The sequence below is a fragment of the Nerophis ophidion genome, linkage group LG09, assembly GCF_033978795.1.
Source record: "Nerophis ophidion isolate RoL-2023_Sa linkage group LG09, RoL_Noph_v1.0, whole genome shotgun sequence".
In the NCBI taxonomy this organism is placed as follows: Eukaryota; Metazoa; Chordata; class Actinopteri; order Syngnathiformes; family Syngnathidae; genus Nerophis; species Nerophis ophidion.
In genome coordinates this window covers 4,543,490-4,564,230 of record NC_084619.1, presented here as the reverse complement: position 1 = coordinate 4,564,230, position 20,741 = coordinate 4,543,490, and the positions used below count along the sequence as shown (strand labels likewise).

Genomic DNA, 20,741 nt, shown 5'->3' with positions numbered 1-20,741 from the left:
AGAATAATATCACAGTTTTAGTACAGTATCACTCTTTTAGAACAATATAACTGTTTTAGTATAGTATGACTTTTTTAGAACACTGTTGTGTGTTCTAAAACAGTGTAACTGTTTTTGTAAAGTGTCACTGTTTTAGTATGATATACATTTAAAAAAATTTTGGAACACTTTTACTGTTTTTGTACAGTAACACTGTTTTAATACAATATACGGAAACTGTTTTGTGAAGTATAACTATGTTTGTACAGCATCACTATTTTAATACGATATAACAATGTTTTAGTACATTTCCTTTCAAATATGTGCCCCAGAATGAAGAACGGGTATTTTAGCGAATCTTTGGCAGTGAACAATCAGGCTACATCATCATTTCAAAAACTAGGCATAAAATGGGAGGTTTTTTGACATGACAAAAATCTTCACTTTTACTAAATGTTCGGGCCAATATTCAACTACTTCCTACTACCAACAGGTACTATTTGTAGTACTCCCTGGTTTTACAAATCGAGGATTCGCGGCGGAAAATGAAAACAACTAAATATTTATTTACCTTGTTTGTGTGGCTTAGACACGGAAGCTGCAGTATTATACTCCACTTTATTGCCCTCATTCTCCTCTTAGATAAAATAAGTATATAGGAGACACTTGTGCTCCATTGTTAGCGTTCCTGATGCGTCCAGGTCCAATTCGAACTTGGAAGATTGCAGTGAAAATGTTAGCACTGTGGCTCCCCCTTAGGGAAGAGAGTGGTACTACCAGGCCAATATCCCACACTGAGAAGACAGCATACCGTATTTCCTTGAATTGTGTATAGTATGGGCCTGCCTTGGGTCAAACTCGCTTCGCAAAATAATCAGCGCATGCTTAGCATTATCGCCAAGTTAAACTTGTGACGTCACGAGTGACACTTTCTCTGTCAGCATTTTCAAAATGGAGGACATCGCATAAAGGGAAGAAGATTAAGAGCTATTCAGTAGGATTTAAGGTCCAAGCTATTGAATATGCTAAAAAGAACAGTAAGCAGCTATGTTTTATTAACATACCATAGCTGCGTGTGTCAAATATGAGTCATTAAATGACTCCCGCCTCCTGGTGGTAGAGGGCGCTAGTGATCCTTCTTGCGACTACTCAGCTGCAGAAGAAGTGACAACGAGTGACGTGATATGTGCTGGGACGGATGTGACGGTTTTCTAAACTGGACTTTCAATCGAAGCAGGAGGAAATAAAGGAAGATCTCCATCGAGATAGAGAGACTTTTAAAGGGGAACATTATCACAATTTCAAAAGGGTTAAAAACAATAAAAATCAGTTCCCAGTGGCTTGTTGTATTTTTTGGAAGTTTTTTTCAAAATTTTACCGGTCTCGGAATATCCCTAAATAAAGCTTTAAAGTGCCTTATGTTCGCTATCTTCGAAACCACTATCCATTTCCCTGTGACGTCACACAGTGCTGCCAATGTAAACAAACAATGGGAATACCACAGCAAGATATAGCGACATTAGCTCGGATTCAGACTCGGATTTCAGCGACTTAAGCGATTCAACAGATTACGCATGTATTGAAACAGATGGTTGGAGTATGAAAATATTGAAGAAGAAACTGAAGCTATTGAGCGAATAGCTATTGACGCTATTCATAGCCATAGCATGGCCGAATAGCTGCGTTAGCATCGCCGGTAAAATGTGCGGACCAAACGATCGGGACTTTCGCATCTTTTGACACTGGAGCAACTTAAATCCGTCGATTGGTAAGTGTTTGTTTCGCATTAAATGTGGGTGGAAGGAAATGTAATATAGTTGCAAATGCATCTACAGGTTATCCATACATCTCTGTACCATGTCTGCTTTAGCATCGCCGGTAAATAGCATGTTAGCATCGATTAGCGTAGCATGTTGGCATCGATTAGCTGGCAGTCAACATCAACAAAACTCACCTTTGTGATTTCGTTGACTATCGTTGCAAATGCATCTGCAGGTTATCCATACATCTCTGTGCCATGTCTGTCTTAGCATCGCCGGTCAAATGTGGAGACACTCTGGCACATTCAATGGGGGTCTGGCGTCAGACACTTTGGCATCTTCGGGCCAGTGGTGCAACTTGAATCCCTCCCTGTTAGTGTTGTTACACCCTCCGACAACACACCCACGAGGCATGATGTCTCCAAGGTTCCAAAAAATAGTCGAAAAAACGGAAAATAACAGAGCTGAGACCCAGTGTTTGTAATGTGTTGAAAATGAAAATGGTGGGTGTGTTACCTCGGCGACGTCACATTCTGACGTCATCGCCTCCAGCGCGATAAACAGAAAGGCGTTTAATTCGCCAAAATTCACCCATTTAGAGTTCGGAAATCGGTTAAAAAAATATATGGTCTTTTTTCTGCACCATCAAGGTATATATTGACGCTTACATAGGTCTGCTGATAATGTTCCCCTTTAAAACTGAAGAAAAATAAGGAAGACTTACCATGAATTGATTAACGTGGACCCCGACTTAAACAAGTTGAAAAACTTATTCGGGTGTTACCATTTAGTGGTCAATTGTACGGAATATGTACTGAACTGTGCAAACTACTAATAAAAGTATCAATCAATCAAAAAAACTTCTATGAACAAGTTATCGACACTTTTGATCAGAATGAGCTGGCATGGACTTCATTTATAAGTAAAGGTAAGACCATAAAAACCATCCCCGGGTTGGGGAGGAGACCCTGCCCCAAGGGGAGGAGTTCAAGTACCTAGGAGTCTTGTTCACGAGTGAGGGAAGAGTGGATCGTGAGATCGACAGGCGGATCGGTGCGGCGTCTTCAGTAATGCGGACGTTGTACCGATCCGTTGTGGTGAAGAAGGAGCTGAGCCGGAAGGCGAAGCTCTCAATTTACCGGTCGATCTACATTCCCATCCTCACCTATGGTCATGAGCTTTGGGTCATGACCGAAAGGATAAGATCACGGGTACAAGCGGCCCAAATGAGTTTCCAGGTCTCTCCCTTAGAGATAGGGTGAGAAGCTCTGCCATCCGGGAGGAACTCAAAGTAAAGCCGCTGCTCCTCCACATCGAGAGGAGCCAGATGAGGTGGTTCGGGCATCTGGTCAGGATTCCACCCGAACGCCTCCCTAGGGAGGTGTTTAGGGCACGTCCAACCGGTAGGAGGCCACGGGGAAGACCCAGGACACGTTGGGAAGACTATGTCTCCTGGCTGGCCTGGGAACGCCTTGGGATCCCCCGGGAAGAGCTAGACGAAGTGGCTGGGGAGAGGGAAGTCTGGGTTTCCCTGCTTAGGCTGCTGCCCCCGCAACCCGACCTCGGATAAGCGGAAGATGATGGATGGTAAGACCATAAAAACGTTTTTTTAATCAAATGTGCTTTTCATGATGGTATCCTTACATCACACTCAAATTTTTACTGCATGCCTTTGGTAAGTGCCGGAGTGAGAAGAAGTTTTAAAATAATTAGCGCATGCTTACCTTTACTTCATGCCTTTTGGTAAGCGCCCGAGTAAAAAGAGGTTTTAAATTAATTCAAGGAAAAACGGTATTTGTCCCCTTGGTTATAAGTTTGAGGTTCAGTGCAGCAGTTGCATGGTGACAATGCTGAGAGCAAAAAGGATTATATGAATATTTAGCAGTGAGGATTATGATGACATCATTATCGAACATGCATGCTGGTGCCCTATTGTTTACCTTTTTTCTTTTTGCATTTCCTACTTCCTGAATACCCTGATTCAAACACTGCTTTTGCTCCCAAAGAAGAGAAGAGGTTTTGTGCTGCAGGAGAGAGAGAGTGACAACGCACCTTTGGGAGCCGCTCGAGAGGTAAAAAGTCAGCCGTGTTTGTTTTGGTCTGGTGTTTGGTTCTGTGTCTACCGTTCATAATTTTCACGTTGAGTTTTTTTTTTTTTAAATCTCGGTGGCGGTGATCTCCTCAAAGTGGATCTCGTTGCTGCCGCTGTGGACCTCGTAGTCGTCCATCATGTCCCTGTTCTCCAGCTCCAGGGTCAGCTCCCGCATCACTCGCTCCAGGTCCCGGTTTCGTCGGTACATCTGGATGTAGTTCTGCTGCAGCTGCTTCTGGTAGCGGATCACCTGTAAGGCGGCACGTGCACGGAACGCCAATAAGCAAAGAAAGAAACGCAAAGCACTGATGTTGATTCAGTCTAACCTTTTCTTTCTCCTCCTGCCACACCCTCCTTTCGTCCTCAAATCGAGACATCTGCTCCTCGCTTGACCTCCTCTCGTAAATGAGCTCCGCCTTCAACCTGTCCACCTGAGGAAACACACAAACACACAAACTAAATGACAGGACGGTCACAACTGTTGACACACATTTAACAACCAGTGCAAGCTGAAAGAAATTAAACAGCATGACAACTTTTTCAATGATCGAAGCCCTAATTGCAACGTTTGAGTGGAAGGAGTCCGCTTTGCAATATTTATTTACAAAAGTCGGCACGTTTAAACTACAAAACCCAAAACCAGTGAAGTTGCCAGGTTGTGTAAATGGTAAATAAAGACAGAATACAATGATTTGCAAATCCTTTCCAACCTATATTCAATTGAATAGACTTCAAAGACTAGACAATTAACGTTCGAACTGGAAAACTTTGCTTTTTTTTCTGCAAATATTTGGAATTAGATGCCTGATACATTTTTCAAAAAAAGACTGAGAAAGTTGAGGTATGCTCATCAAACACTTATTTGGAAAATGTGAACAGTCTAATTGGGAACAGGTGGGTGCCATGATTGGGTATAAAAGCAGCTTCCATGAAATGCTCAGTCATCACAAACAAGGATGGGGCGAGGGTCACCACTTTGTGAACAAATGCCCGAGCAAATTGCTTAAGGACAACATTTCTCAAAAAGTTATTGCAAGGAATGGTAAATAAAAACTGAATACAATGATTTGCAAATCCTTTCCAACCTATATTCAATTGAATAGACTTCAAAGACAAGATACTTAACGTTCGAACTGGAAAACTTTGCTATTTTTGGCAAATATTAGCTCATTTGGAATTAGATGCCTGATACATTTTTCAAAAAAAGACTGAGAAAGTTGAGGTATGCTCATCAAACACTTATTTGGAAAATCCCACAGGTGAACAGTCTAATTGGGAACAGGTGGGTGCCATGATTGGGTATAAAAGCAGCTCCCATCACAAACAAGGATGGGGCGAGGGTCACCACTTTGTGAACAAATGCCCGAGCAAATTGCTTAAGGACAACATTTCTCAAAGAGTTATTGCAAGGAATGGTAAATAAAAACTGAATACAATGATTTGCAAATCCTTTCCAACCTATATTCAATTGAATAGACTTCAAAGACAAGATACTCAACGTTCGAACTGGAAAACTTTGCTATTTTTGGCAAATATTAGCTCATTTGGAATTAGATGCCTGATACATTTTTCAAAAGAAGACTGAACAATTGAGGTATGCTCATCAAACACTTATTTGGAAAATCCCACAGGTGAACAGGCTAATTGGGAACAGGTGGGTGCCATGATTGGGTATAAAAGCAGCTTCCATGAAATGCTCAGTCATCACAAACAAGGATGGGGCGAGGGTCACCACTTTGTGAACAAATGCCCGAGCAAATTACTTAAGGACAACATTTCTCAAAAAGTTATTGCAAGGAATTTAGGGATTTCAACATCTATGGTCTGTAATATCATCAAAAGGTTCAGAGAATCTGGAGAAATCACTGCACGTAAGCAGCAAGGCTGAAAACCAACATTGAATCCCCATGACTTTCGATCCCTCAGGCGGTACCGCTTCAAAAATCGACATCAATGTGTAAAAGACATCACCACATAGGCTCAGGAACACTTCAGAAAACCAAAGTCACTAAATACAGTTCGTCGTTACATTTGTAAGTGCAAGTTAAAGCGCTACTATGCAAAGTGAAAGCCATTTATCAACAACACCCAGAAACGCTGCCGGCTTCACCGGGCGCGAGCTCATCTACGATGGACTGATGCTAAGTGGAAAGGTGTTCTGTGGTCTGATGAGTCCATATTTCAATTTTTTTTTTTTAAACTGTGGACGTTGTGTCCTCCGGACCAAAGAGGAAAAGAACCATCCGGATTTTTATAGGCGCAAAGTTCAAAAGCCAGCATCTGTGATGGTATGGGGGTGTATTAGTGCCCAAGGCATGGGTAACTTACACATCTGTGAAAAGTACATACAGGTTTTGGAGCAACATATGTTGCCATCCAAGCAACGTTATCATGGACGCCCCTGCTTATTTCAGCAAGACAATGCCAAGCCACGTGTTACAACAGCGTGGCTTCGTAGTAAAAGAGTGCAGGTACTAGACTGGCCTGCCTGTGTGGCGCATCATGAAGCCTAAAATACCACAACGAAGACCCGGACTTTTGAACAACTTATGCTGTACAACAAGCAAGAATGGGAAATAATTCCACCTGAAAAACTTAAAAAATTGATCTCAGTTCCCAAATGTTTACTGAGTTTTGATCAAAGGAAAGGCCAAGTAACACAGTGGTAAAAATGCCCCAGTGCCAATTTTTTTTGCAATGTGTTGCTACCATTAAATTCTAAGTTAATGATTATTCGCCCAAAAAAAAAAAAGAAATACATTCTCAGTTCAAACATTAAATATCTTGTCTATGCAGTTTATTCAATTGAATATAAAATGACAAGGATTTTTGCCCTGCGATGAGGTGGCGACTTGTCCAGGGTGTACACTGCCTTCCGCCCGATTGTAGTCGAGATAGGCGCCAGCGTCCCCCGCGACCCCGAAAGGGAATAAGCGGTAGAAAATGGATGGATGGATTTTTCTGCAGGCGAGCTACTTTTCAATTGACCAACTCGAGGGGATCTACCTCATTTATATATATCATTTATATTTATTTATTTATGAAAGAGACATTTTTGTAAACAAGTTAAATGTGTTTAATGATAATACAAGCATGTGTAACACATATAGATGTCTTTCTTTCACAAAGACAAGAATATAAGTTGGTGTATTACCTGATTCTGATGACTTGCATTGATTGGAATCAGACAGTAATGATGATAACGCCCACATTTTCAAATGGAGGAGAAAAAAAGTTGTCCTTTCTGTACAATACCACATGAAAGTGGTTGCTTTTTGGCATCTAATTCATCCAGCTTCCATACACTTTACAAGAAAAACATTGGCGGCAAATTCCGTAGCTTGCTTGATTGACATTCACGGCACCCGAGGGTCTTGTGAGATGACGCTGGCTGCTGCCAGTTCATTATTATGAAAAAATGACAGAGAGGAAGGCGAGAAACACTTTTTATTTCAACAGACTTTCGCGCCGTCCCTTCCGTCAAAACTCTAAAGGCCGACTGCACATTTCCTATCTTCACAATAAAAGCCCTGCTTCATGCTGCCTGCGCTAACAAAATAAGAGTCTCGGAAAGCTGGCGTGCACAAGTGATGTGCACGCCAGCTTTCTGAGGGATCGCTTGTGCACGCCAGTTTTCCGAGACTCTGTATTTTGTTAGCGCAGGCAGCATGAAGCAGGGCTTTTATTGTGAAGATAGGAAATGTGCAGTCGGCCTTTAGAGTTTTGACGGAAGGTACGGCGCGAGAGTCTGTTGAAATAAAAAGTGTTTCTGGCCTTCCTCTCGGTCATATTTTCATAATAATGATCTTGCAGCAGCCAGCGTCATCTCACAAGACCCTCCGGTACCGTGAATGTCATTTAAGTGACGTCTTGGTGAAGATTGATGATCACTCATTTTTAGGTCTATTTTTTTAAAAAGCCTGGCTGGAGATCGACTGACACACCCCCCGCGGTCGACTGGTAGCTCGCCATCGACGTAATGGGCACCCCTGGTGTAGTATATCTAGTAGTGTAGTATTGTATAATATAATAATATCTAATAATACACCCCATTAATTAACATTTTTTTTAGGATATGCTTGCTGAGTATCAACAAACAAGTTGCGAGCCTAAAATGGTAACTGGGCCACACTTTGGATAGCTTATTTTTATTCTAAAATATATATTTATTGATTCAAAAGTAAAAGAATGTAAGGTATCTGGTTTCTGTCGGCCGCACACTGGTGATAATAATTAAGAAGAAGCAGCTTGTTCCCAAAAGGAATTCTGAGTCAGTTGTTTGGACACACTTTGGTTCCATTAAGAATGACGTCCTTTCATTGGAGTGGAAAACACAGTTTGGCCCCAAGCCCTCCTTTATGTCTTCAGGACCTCATGTTTTTCTTAGATTTAGAGAAAATGTTACATAATCTGAGGGGTGCACCAAAGCAATTTAACTTGATCTGGGGCTGCATAATTAGTTACATGACTAAATGAAAGACACTATAGCATAAATGTGACACTCATTGACAATGAACCTTTTCACTTACCTCAATTCTTTTTTGTTGTTGTTTTTATTCATTGACACTTCTCTGCATGTTTGTGTCACGCCTATGGTTCATGTTTTGTTTTGGTCATGCGATGTTTAGTTTTATGGACATTTAGTTACGGTGTTAGCTTTCAGTGCTATGCTGATGACACCCAACTCTACATGCCCCTAAAGCTGACCAACACGCCGGATTGTAGTCAGCTGGAGGCGTGTCTTAATGAAATTAAACAATGGATGTCCGCTAACTTTTTGCAACTTAACGCCAAAAAAACGGAAATGCTGATTATCGGTCCTGCTAGACACCGAACTCTATTTAATAATACAACTTTAACATTTGACAACCAAATAATAAAACAAGGTGACTCGGTAAAAAATCTGGGTATTATCTTCGACCCAACTCTCTCCTTTGAGTCACACATTAAAAGCGTTACTAAAACGGCCTTCTTTCATCTCCGTAATATCGCTAAAATTTGCTCCATTTTGTCCACTAAAGACGCTGAGATCATTATCCATGCGTTTGTTACGTCTCGTCTCGATTACTGTAACGTATTATTTTCGGGTCTCCCCATGTCTAGCATTAAAAGATTACAGTTGGTACAAAATGCGGCTGCTAGACTTTTGACAAGAACAAGAAAGTTTGATCACATTACGCCTGTACTGTATATACCTTTATATACATATATACATACATATATACCTATACTGTATATACCTTTATATACATATATACATACATATATACCTATACTGTATATACCTTTATATACATATATACATACATATATACCTATACTGTATATACCTTTATATACATATATACATACATATATACCTATACTGGCTCACCTGCACTGGCTTCCTGTGCACTTAAGATGTGACTTTAAGGTTTTACTACTTACGTATAAAATACTACACGGTCTAGCTCCATCCTATCTTGCCGATTGTATTGTACCATATGTCCCGGCAAGAAATCTGCGTTCAAAAGACTCCGGCTTATTAGTGATTCCCAAAGCCCAAAAAAAGTCTGCGGGCTACAGAGCGTTTTCCATTCGGGCTCCAGTACTCTGGAATGCCCTCCCGGTAACAGTTCGAGATGCTACCTCAGTAGAAGCATTTAAGTCTCACCTTAAAACTCATCTGTATACTTTTGCCTTTAAATAGACCTTTTTAGACCAGTTGACCAGCCGCTTCTTTTCTTTCTCCAATGTCCCCCCCTCCCTTGTGGAGGGGGTCCGGTCCGATGACCATGGATGAAGTACTGGCTGTCCAGAGTCGAGACCCAGGATGGACCGCTCGCCTGTGTATCGGTTGGGGACATCTCTACGCTGCTGATCCGCCTCCGCTTGAGATGGTTTCCTGTGGACGGGACTCTCGCTGCTGTCTTGGATCCGCTTTGAACTGAACTCTCGCGGTTGTGTTGGATCCATTATGGATTGAACTTTCACAGTATCATGTTAGACCCGCTCGACATCCATTGCTTTCGGTCCCCTAGAGTGGGGGGGGTTCCCCACATCTGAGGTCCTCTCCAAGGTTTCTCATAGTCAGCATTGTCACTGGCGTCCCACTGGATGTGAATTCTCCCTGCCCACTGGGTGTGAGTTTTCCTTGCCCTTTTGTGGGTTCTTCCGAGGATGTTGTAGTCGTAATGATTTGTGCAGTCCTTTGAGACATTTGTGATTTGGGGCTATATAAATAAACATTGATTGATTGATAGTTTTGTTTTGCATTTCCTTGTTTGTCTTACCATGCCAACTGATTTAGTTTTCTGTCATGTCTGATCATGAGTTTTGTATGGCCATATTATCCTGAGCATCCCCAATCTTATCTGTTCTCAAAGCTAGGTAGTGTCTGGCCTGGTTAGTACTTGGATGGGAGACTGCCTAGGAATACCAGGTGCTTTTGACCCTTTGGACTCTAAGTTCCTTTTTTTTTCACTCCGTTTTGTTACCATGACAACCAATCAGTTCACCTGTCTTGTCTCACACCTGTTTTCACTTATCATATTCATTATTTAAGCCACAGTTACCAGTTAGTCAGTCTGGCAACATCACCTCATTCACGCCCTCGGTTATCTGCTTCATGCCTTGCGATGCAGTCCATTTTGTCCACGTAAGTTTTTGTTATTCATGCCATTGTGCAAGTGTTTTTGTTTCATGTTTGTAGTTTATAGCCTTTGTGCTAGTCTTTTGTTTCATAGCCCAGTTTTTTATACCGCCATTGTGAGCGCTTTTTGTTGGTTCCTGTTTTCAGTTTTAGTGTTAAAATAAAGATGTCTTTACCTTCACGCCGTTTCCACTCCATTCGCTTCGCACCTCGGGAAAACAAACCAAGACCAAGTCCAAGCCTGACAGTTTGTGATTTTTATTTCTGTTGTAACTTTTGTTTTTCCTTTTTAGTCAGTTCGTGTGATTCTCTATCTGAAATGTAGGACGGGGGGTTTGGAAGGAGTGTTCTTATTTTACTTTTATTTTATTTATTTTTATTTAGAAAAAAAAAGTGGGGGGGGTTCCTGTTTTTTCAGTACCTGTATGATAATTTCCATATTAAATGAATAGATAAATATTATTTAAAAAAAGAACGAAAACAATGACGTCCGTTCAAAAGTAGTAGTTCAGAGTTGTATAATCGTGCATTAACTTAAATCGATGTACAAACCCCGTTTCCATATGAGTTGGGGAATTGTGTTAGATGTAAATATAAACAGAATACAATGATTTGCAAATATTTTTCAACCCATATTCAGTTGAATATGCTACAAAGACAACATATTTGATGTTCAAACTCATAAACTTTATTTTTTTTTGCAAATAATAATTAAGTTAGAATTTCATGGCTGCAGCACGTGCCAAAGTAGTTGGGAAAGGGCATGTTCACCACTGTGTTACATCACCTTTTCTTTTAACAACTCTCAAACGTTTGGGAACTGAGGAAACTAATTTTTGAAGCTTTGAAAGTGGAATTCTTTCCCATTCTTGTTTTATGTAGAGCTTCAGTCCTTCAACAGTCCGGGGTCTCTGCTGTCGTATTTTACACTTCATAATGCGCCACACATTTTCCATGGGAGACAGGTCTGGACTGCAGGCGGGCCAGGAAAGTACCCCCACTCTTTTTTTGTAACACGTGCTGAATGTGGTTTGGCATTGTCTTGCTGAAATAAGCAGGGGCGTCCATGAAAAAGACGGCGCTTAGATGGCAGCATATGTTGTTCCAAAACCTGTATGTACCTTTCAGCATTAATGGTGCCTTCACAGATGTGTAAGTTACCCATGCCTTGGGCACTAATGCACCCCCATACCCTCACAGATGCTGGCTTTTGAACTTTGCGTCGATAACAGTCTGGATGGTTTGCTTCCCCTTTGGTCCGGATGACACGATGTCGAATATTTCCCCCAAAAATTTGAAATGTGGACTCGTCAGACCACAGAACACATTTCCACTTTGCATCAGTCCATCTTAGACGATCTCGGGCCCAGAGAAGCCGGCGGTGTTTCTGGGTGCTGTTGATAAATGGCTTTCGCTTTGCATAGTAGAGTTTTAAAGGCCTACTGAAAGCCATTACTAGCGACCACGCAGTCTGATAGTTTATATATCAATGATGAAATATTAACATTGCAACACATGCCAATACGGCCGCTTTAGTTTACTAAATTGCAATTTTAAATTTCCTGCTGAGTTTCTTGTTGAAAACGTCGCGGAATGATGACGCGTGCGCGTGACGTCACGCACTGTCAGGAAATATTAGCGCAGCACCAGTCACGGCTAAAAGTCGTCTGCTTTAATCGCATAATTACACAGTATTTTGGACATCTGTGTTGCTGAATCTTTTGCAATTTGTTCATTTAATAATGGAGACTATAAAGAACAATGCTATTGGTGGAAAACGTTGTATTGCAGCTGTCTTTAGCACCGAGACACAGCCGGTGTTTCTTTGTTTTTAACACAGAGCGGTCAAGCGAACATGTTTCTCTACGTCAACCAGCATGTTTTTGGATGGGAAAATTTTAATATATATCTTACCGGAGACATCATTGGATTATTCGTCCTCCTGAAGTAGTTGTCTAAAAGGAGGTTGTGAGATTGGCTCCTCGGCTTCTCTGTGAGACACTGCGTGTTCACCGCAGCCATCCGACCTCAAGGTATGTCTTTACAATCTCACTAAAACACTATTAAAATAATTAGCAGATAAGGGATCTTCCAGAATTATCCTAGTAAATGTGTCTAATTACATCTGAAACGCTCACACTGCCGGAGCCGTCGCTTTTTATTTTATTTTATTTTATTTTTTCTAGTCCTTTGCTATCAATATCATCATCCACAAATCTTTCATGCTCGCTCAAATTAATGGGGAAATTGTCGCTTTCTCAGTCCGAATAGCTCTTGCCGCTGGAGGCTCCCATTATAAACAATGTGAGGATGTAAGGAGCCCTCACACCGGTGATGTCATCGTCTGCTACTTCCGGTAAAGGCAAGGCTTTTTTATCCGCACCAAAAGTTGCGAACTTTATCGTCGATGTTCTCTACTAAATCCTTTCAGCAAAAATATGGCAATATCGCGAAATGATCAAGTATGACACATAGAATGGACCTGCTATCCCCGTTTGAATAAGAAAATCTCATTTCAGTAGGCCTTTAACTTGCACTTACAGATGTAGTGACGAACTGTATTTATTGACAGTGGTTTTCTGAAGTGTTCCTGAGCCCATGTGGTGATATCCTTTAGAGATTGATGTCGGTTTTTGATACAGTGCTGTCTGAGAGATCGAAGGTCACGGTCATTCAATTATGTTTTCCAGCAATGCTGCTTACGTGGAGTGATTTCTCCAGATTCTCTGAACCTTTTGATGATATTATGGACCGTAGATGTTGAAATCCCTAAATTTCTTGCAATTGCACTTTGAGAAACGTTGTTCTTAAACTGTTTGACTATTTGCTCACACAGTTGTGGACAAAGGGGTGTACCTCGCCCCATCCTTTCTTGTGAAAGACTGAGCATTTTTTTGGGAAGCTGTTTTTATACCCAATCATGGCACCCACCTGTTCCCAATTAGCCTGCACACCTGTGGGATGTTCCGAATAAGTGTTTGATGAGCATTCCTCAACTTTATCAGTATTTATTGCCACCTTTCCCAACTTTTTTGTCATGTGTTGCTGGCATCAAATTCTAAAGTTAATGAATGTTTATCAGTTTGAACATCAAATATGTTGTCTTTGTAGCATATTCAACTGAATATGGCTTGAAAATGATTTGCAAATCATTGTATTCTGTTTATATTTACATCTAACACAATTTACGGGGTTTGTAGAAGATTCAATTAATCGTGATTTTGATTTTTGCCATAATCACATAGCCCTATTCAAGCCAGTTTGTCAGTTTTGATCCCGGAAGTTTACCCACCCCTGCAATAAATGAAAGAAAATATAAGCGACAACCTCCCATTCGCAGATGTGCCCCCAGAGGAACGATTGTGAGGTCAGAGGTCACAAACCCTGACGTACCTGTTGTCTGAGTCCCAGCAGGGATTCTGCATTCTGCCTCTGTGCCTTGGCTTCGTCGCTCTCTCCTCCCCAGACCAGATGACCGTCCTCCACATCCCGGTACACAGAAGGACTGGGGCCGCCCCTCCCCGGCAGTCCCCTCCCCTGCTGCAGGGTCAGGTTCAAGCACTGACCCTTCATGCTCCCGCCGTGATTGGCCAGAGCGTCCCGGAGGCGGACCAGCTCCTCCTCCAGGCGCAGCACTTTCTCCCGCAGCAGCTCGGCTTCGCTCTTCCTCCTCTGGAGTTCGTTCTCGCAGACCTCCAGCTCCAGAGATCGTGTCCTCAGCGCCGCCTGGGCCTCCTGAGAGCGAACCTGGCTGGCCTGCAGCTCCGATCGGGCTTCTCTCAGCTGGGCCCTCAGCACCACGATGTCGCCGCCCTTCTGGCTGAGCTCTGCCTGCATCTCCTTCAGCTGCTGCTTCAGGAGGGAGATCTCTCCTGACTTCTGACACACCTGCAGTCACCGGAGAGTGAGAACTCAAGCCGAACCGTCATTTTCAAAAACATGCGACCCACCTCCCACTTGGTCTCCTCCAGTCGAGGACCCAGCTGGGTCTGCTCTCGCTGGATGCTGGCACACCTCCTCTCCAGGGTTTCCCTGTCCTGCAGCAGAGACGAGAAGTCCTCCTGGAGCTTCTTTTTCTCTTGCTGCAGTTGAAACACCTGAAGAAGCCACGGACACAAGCGGGTGGTCAGCCACACCCCTTTTTCAACAGAAAAATTATTTAATTATTTAAAAACTTCACGGTGGCAGAGGGGTTAGTGCGTCTGCCTCACAATACGAAGGTCCTGCAGTCCTGGGTTCAAATCCAGGCTCGGGATCTTTCTGTGTGGAGTTTGCATGTTCTCCCCGTGAATGCGTGGGTTCCCTCCGGGTACTCCGGCTTCCTCCCACTTCCAAAGACATGCACCTGGGGATAGGTTGATTGGCAACACTAAATGGGCCCTAGTGTGTGAATGTGAGTGTGAATGTTGTCTGTCTATCTGTGTTGGCCCTGCGATGAGATGGCGACTTGTCCAGGGTGTACCCCGCCTTCCGCCCGATTGTAGCTGAGATAGGCGCCAGCGCCCCCCGCGACCCCGAAAGGGAATAAGCGGTAGAAAATGGATGGATGGATGGATATTTAAAAACTCTAGCCTTTAATTAGACTCCCTTTAGACTCCCTTTTTAGACCAGTTGTTCTGCCGTTTCTTTTCTTTTTCTTCTATGTCCCACTCTCCCTTGTGGAGGGGGTCCGGTCCGATCCGGTGGCCATGTACTGCTTGCCTGTGTATCGGCTGGGGACATCTCTGCGATGCTGATCCGCCTCCGCTTGGGATGGTTTCCTGCTGGCTCCGCTGTGAACGGGACTCTCGCTGCTGTGTTGGATCCGCTTTGGACTGGACTCTCGCGACTGTGTTGGATCCATTATGGATTGAACTTTCACAGTATCATGTTAGACCTGCTCGACATCCATTGCTTTCCTCCTCTCCAAGGTTCTCATAGTCATCATTGTCACCGATGTCCCACTGGGTGTGAGTTTTCCTTGCCCTTATGTGGGCCTACCGAGGATGTCGTGGTGGTTTGTGCAGCCCTTTGAGACACTAGTGATTTAGGGCTATATAAGTAAACATTGATTGATTTATTGATAAAAAAAAACAACCTCATTTCCATCAGATACAGTAACTGGAGTTGAATGAAAAATATCAAACACGAGAATAATACATGTCGGGGTGCCCCAATTCGATATCAGAACGAACAAGTATCTCATTATATCTGCTTGTATCTTATTGATTGATACATTTATTAGTAGATTGCACAGTACAGTACATATTCCGTACAATTGACCACTAAATGGTAACACCCCAATAAGTTTTTCAACTTGTTTAAGTCGGGGTCCACGTTAATCAATTCATGGTAACATCTAAAATCTCTGATACAAGCATTTCTGCAGTCAACACTAAAATAATCTCCCAAAAGCGCACAAGGTTGGTCTCAAGTCATTAACAAAAGGTAAACATGGTAGGCTATAAGCTAGTAGCTACACAACAGCTAAGCCCACAATAGCATATAGCAGGGGTCGGGAACCTTTTTGGCTGAGAGAGCCAAGAAGCCAAATATTTTAAAATGTATTTCCGTAAGAGCCGTAAAATATTTTTTTAACCCTGAACACAACTAAACGCGTGCATTTTTAAGTAAGACCAACATTTTTAGAGTATAATAGGTCTCTTATTCTTTGTAATCCATCCATCCATTTTCTACCGCTTATTGCCTCTTGGGGTGGCAGGGGGGCGCTGGCGCCTATCTCAGCTACAATCGGACGGAAGGCGGGGTACACCCTGGACAAGTCGCCACCTCATCGCAGGGCCAACACAGATAGACAGACAACATTCACACACTAGGGCCAATTTAGTGTTGCCAATCAACCTATCCCCAGGTGCATGTCTTTGGAAGTGGGAGGAAGCCAGAGTACCCGGAGGGAACCCACGCAGTCACGGGGAGAACATGCAAACTCCACACAGAAAGATCCCGAGCCTGGATTTGAACCCAGAACTGCAGGATCTTCGTATTGTGAGGCAGACGCACTAACCCCTCTTCCACCGTGAAGCCCTTTTCTTTGTAATAACATTGTTATTCTAAAGCTAACTGTGGAGGGGGCGTGGCCTGCGGGCATGTAGCGAAGCGGGGTGTTGCCAGGACCGGCCTCGAAATCAGCAACAGGTGCGTAGACGGCCCACCTGGGCCTTGTTACCTAATCACCTGTCGCTATGTTATTTGACTATTTTTTGGAACCTTGGAGACATCATGCCTCGACGGTGTGTTGTCGGAGGGTGTAACAACACTAACAGGGAGGGATTCAAGTTGCACCACTGGCCCCAAGATGCCAAAGTGTCTGCCGCCAGACCCCCATTGAATGTGCCAGAGTGTCTCCACATTTGACCGGCGATGACAGACATGGCACAGAGATGTATGGATAACCTGCAGATGCATTTGCAACGATAAAGTCAACAAAATCACAAAGGTGAGTTTTGTTGATGTTGACTGCCAGCTAATCGATGCTAACATGCTACGCTAATCAATGCTAACATGCTATTTACCGGCGGTGCTAAAGCAGACATGGCACAGAGATGTATGGATAACCTGCAGATGCATTTGCAACTATAAAGTCAACTAAATCACAAAGGTGAGTTTTGTTGATGTTGACTGCCAGCTAATCGATGCTAACATGCTACGCTAATCGATGCTAACAAGCTATTTACCGGCGGTGCTAAAGCAGACATGGCACAGAGATGTATGGATAACCTGTAGATGCATTTGCAACTATATTACGTTTCCTTCCACCCACATTTAATGCGAAACAAACACTTACCAATCGACAGATTTAAGTTGCTCCAGTGTCAAAAGATGCGAAAGTCCTGATCGTTTGGTCCGCACATTTTACCGGCGATGCTAACGCAGCTATTCGGCCATGCTATGGCTATGAATAGCGTCAATAGCTATTCGCTCAATAGCTTCAGTTTCTTCTTCAATATTTTCATACTCCAACCATCTGTTTCAATACATGCGTAATCTGTTGGATCGCTTAAGTCGCTGAAATCCGAGTTTGAATCCGAGCTAATGTCGCTATATCTTGCTGTGGTATTCCCATTGTTTGTTTACATTGGCAGCACTGTGTGACGTCACAGGGAAATGGCCAGTGTCTTCGCAGAGAGCCGAAAATAAGGCACTTTAAAGCTTTATTTAGGGATATTCCGAGACCGGTAACATTTTGAAAAAAACTTCAAAAAATACAACAAGCCACTGGGAACTGATTTTTATTGTTTTTAACCCTTTTGAAATTTTGATAATGTTTCCCTTTAAAGGCCTACTGAAAGCCACTACTAGCGACCACACAGTCTGATAGTTTATATATCAATGATGAAATATTAACATTGCAACACATGCCAATACGGCCTTTTTAGTTTACTAAATTACAATTTTAAATTTCCCACGGAGTTTCCTGTTGAAAACGTCGCGGAATAATGACGTGTATGATGACGTGTGTTTGTGACGTCTCGAGTTGGAGGAGACATATTAGTCAAGCACCACTTGCGGCTAAAAGTCATCTCCTTTCATCGCATAATCACACAGTATTCTGGACATCTGTGTTGCTGAATCTTTTGCAATTTGTTCAATTAATAATGGAGAAGTCAAAGTAGAAAGATGGAGGTGGGAAGCTTTAGCCTTTAGCCACACAAACACACTGTGTTGTTTAAAATTCCCGAAGGTGACGCTTTACTATGGATCAGAGCGGTCAAGCCAACATGGATTCCGACCACTTGTTAACCGGCAGGTTTCGGTGAGAAAATTGTGGTAAAAAGTCGCCTCTTACCGGAGATCTGCGGCGCTTGCGCGGTCCATGCAGCTGCCGTGACTGCCCTGAGACACTGGCATCAACACACCCTTCTGACTATTTAACTCACTAAAACACTAGCAACACAATAGAAAGATAAGGGATTTCCTAGTAAATGTGTCTAAAAACATCTGAATCGCTCCCAATACAATCGCCTTTTTTTAAAAACTTTATTTTATTTATTTTTTTCTAGTCCTTCACTATCAATATCGTCAGCCACAAATCTTTTATCCTCGCTCAAATTAATGGGGAAATTGTTGTTTTCTCTGTCTGAATCGCTCTCGCTGCTGGTGGCCATGATTATAGAGGATGTGAGGAGCTCTACAACCCGTGACGTCACGCCACATTGTCTGCTACTTCCGGTACAGGCAAGGCTTTTTTATTAGCGACCAAAAGTTGCGAACTTTATCGTCGATGTTCTCTACTAAATCCTTTCAGCAAAAATATGGCAATATCGCGAAATGATCAAGTATGACACATAGAATGGACCTGCTATCCCCGTTTAAATAAGAACATCTCCTTTCAGTAGACCTTTATTTTAAACATGTAAAAGTTATGGTGTGAATTAATTACCAGTAAAATACATGAATTAAATATAAGGTTTGCTTCTTCTGATACCTTTTCAGATATGGTGAATTGTGTAAGATGTAACCACAAGACGTTCCTTAAAGGGGAACATTATCACAATTTCAAAAGGGTTAAAAACAATAAAAATCAGTTCCCAGTGGCTTGTTGTATTTTTTTGAAGTTTTTTTCAAAATTTTACCAGCCCCGGAATATCCCTAAATAAAGCTTTAAAGTGCCTTATTTTCGCTATCTTCGAAACCACTATCCATTTCCCTGTGACGTCACACAGTGCTGCCAATACAAACAACATGGCGGTTACCACAGCAAGATATAGCGACATTAGCTCGGATTCAAACTCGGATTTCAGCGGCTTAAGCGAATCAACAGATTACGCATGTATTGAAACAGATGGTCAGAGTATGGAGGCAGATAGCGAAAACGAAATTGAAGCTATTGAGCGAATAGCTATTGACGCCATAGCGTGGGTGTACCTAATGAAGTGGCCCATAGCATGGCTGCCTTATTAGCATCGCCGGTAAAATGTGCGGACCAAACGATCGGGACTTTCGCATCTTGTGACACTGGAGCAACTTAAATCCGTCGATTGGTAAGTGTTTGTTTCGCACTAAATGTGGGTATCTAGTTTCAAATGTACATACAGCTAGTGTAAATAGCATGTTAGCATCAATTAGCGTAGCATGTTAGCATCGATTAGCTGGCAGTCATGCCGTGACCAAATATGTCTGATTAGCACATAAGTCAACAACATCAACAAAACTCACCTTTGTGATTTCGTTGACTTAATGGTTGCAAATGCATCTGCAGGTTATCCATACATCTCTGTGCCATGTCTGTCTCAGCATCGCCGGTCAAATGTGAAGACACTCTGGTACATTCAATGGGGGTCTGGCGGCAGATTTCTTGCCAGTGGTGCAACTTGAATCCCTCCCTGTTAGTGTTGTTACACCCTCCGACAACACACCCACGAGGCATGATGTCTCCAAGGTTCCAAAAAATAGTCGAAAAAACGGAAAATAACAGAGCTGAGACCCGGTGTTTGTAATGTGAAAATGAAAATGGCGGGTGTGTTACCTCCGTGACGTCACGTTCTGACGTCATCGCTAAAAGACCGATAAACAGAAAGGCGTTTAATTTGCCAAAATTCACCCATTTAGAGTTCGGGAATCGGTTAAAAAAATATATGGTCTTTTTTTCTGCAACATCAAGGTATATATTGACGCTTGCATAGGTCTGGTGATAATGTTCCCCTTTAATGCAACTTGCTTTACATTTATGAAGCAAACATAATCAATGTGATCCCACGAGACCACATCGTCTGCAAAAAGCAGATGATGTGGTCCTGATGGCTTCATCTGACCGGGATCTTCAGCTCTCACTGGATCGGTTCGCGGCCGAGTGTGAAGTGGGCGGAATGAGAATCAGCACCTCCAAATCCGAGTCCATGGTTCTCGGGAAAGGGTGGAATGCCATCTCCGGGTTGGGGAGGAGACCCTGCCCCAAGTGGAGGAGTTCAAGTACCTAGGAGTCTTGTTCACGAGTGAGGGAAGAGTGGATCGTGAGATCGACAGGCGGATCGGTGCGGCGTCTTCAGTAATGCGGACGTTGTACCGATCCGTTGTGGTGAAGAAGGAGCTGAGCCGGAAGGCAAAGCTCTCAATTTACCGGTCGATCTACGTTCCCATCCTCACCTATGGTCATGAGCTTTGGGTCATGACCGAAAGGATAAGATCACGGGTACAAGCGGCCCAAATGAGTTTCCAGGTCTCTCCCTTAGAGATAGGGTGAGAAGCTCTGCCATCCGGGAGGAACTCAAAGTAAAGCCGCTGCTCCTCCACATTGAGAGGAGCCAGATGAGGTGGTTCGGGCATCTGGTCAGGATGCCAC

General features: G+C 42.9%; 1 protein-coding gene across 2 annotated transcripts in view; it reads right to left on the bottom strand.

Annotated features, from left to right (window-relative positions):
* Positions 1–583: 583 nt before the first annotated feature.
* The window catches only part of lzts2a (leucine zipper, putative tumor suppressor 2a), a 150,647-nt gene continuing 130,489 nt past the window's right edge, over positions 584–20,741 (bottom strand). For both annotated transcript variants that reach the window (XM_061910085.1, XM_061910087.1), the window contains 4 exons: positions 14,413–14,559; positions 13,856–14,350; positions 4,158–4,262; positions 584–4,081 (listed from right to left, as the gene is read on the bottom strand). In XM_061910085.1, the coding sequence (XP_061766069.1) occupies positions 3,896–4,081; positions 4,158–4,262; positions 13,856–14,350; positions 14,413–14,559 (933 nt within the window). In that variant the 3' untranslated portion in view covers positions 584–3,895. The remainder of the gene's footprint in view (positions 4,082–4,157; positions 4,263–13,855; positions 14,351–14,412; positions 14,560–20,741) is intronic.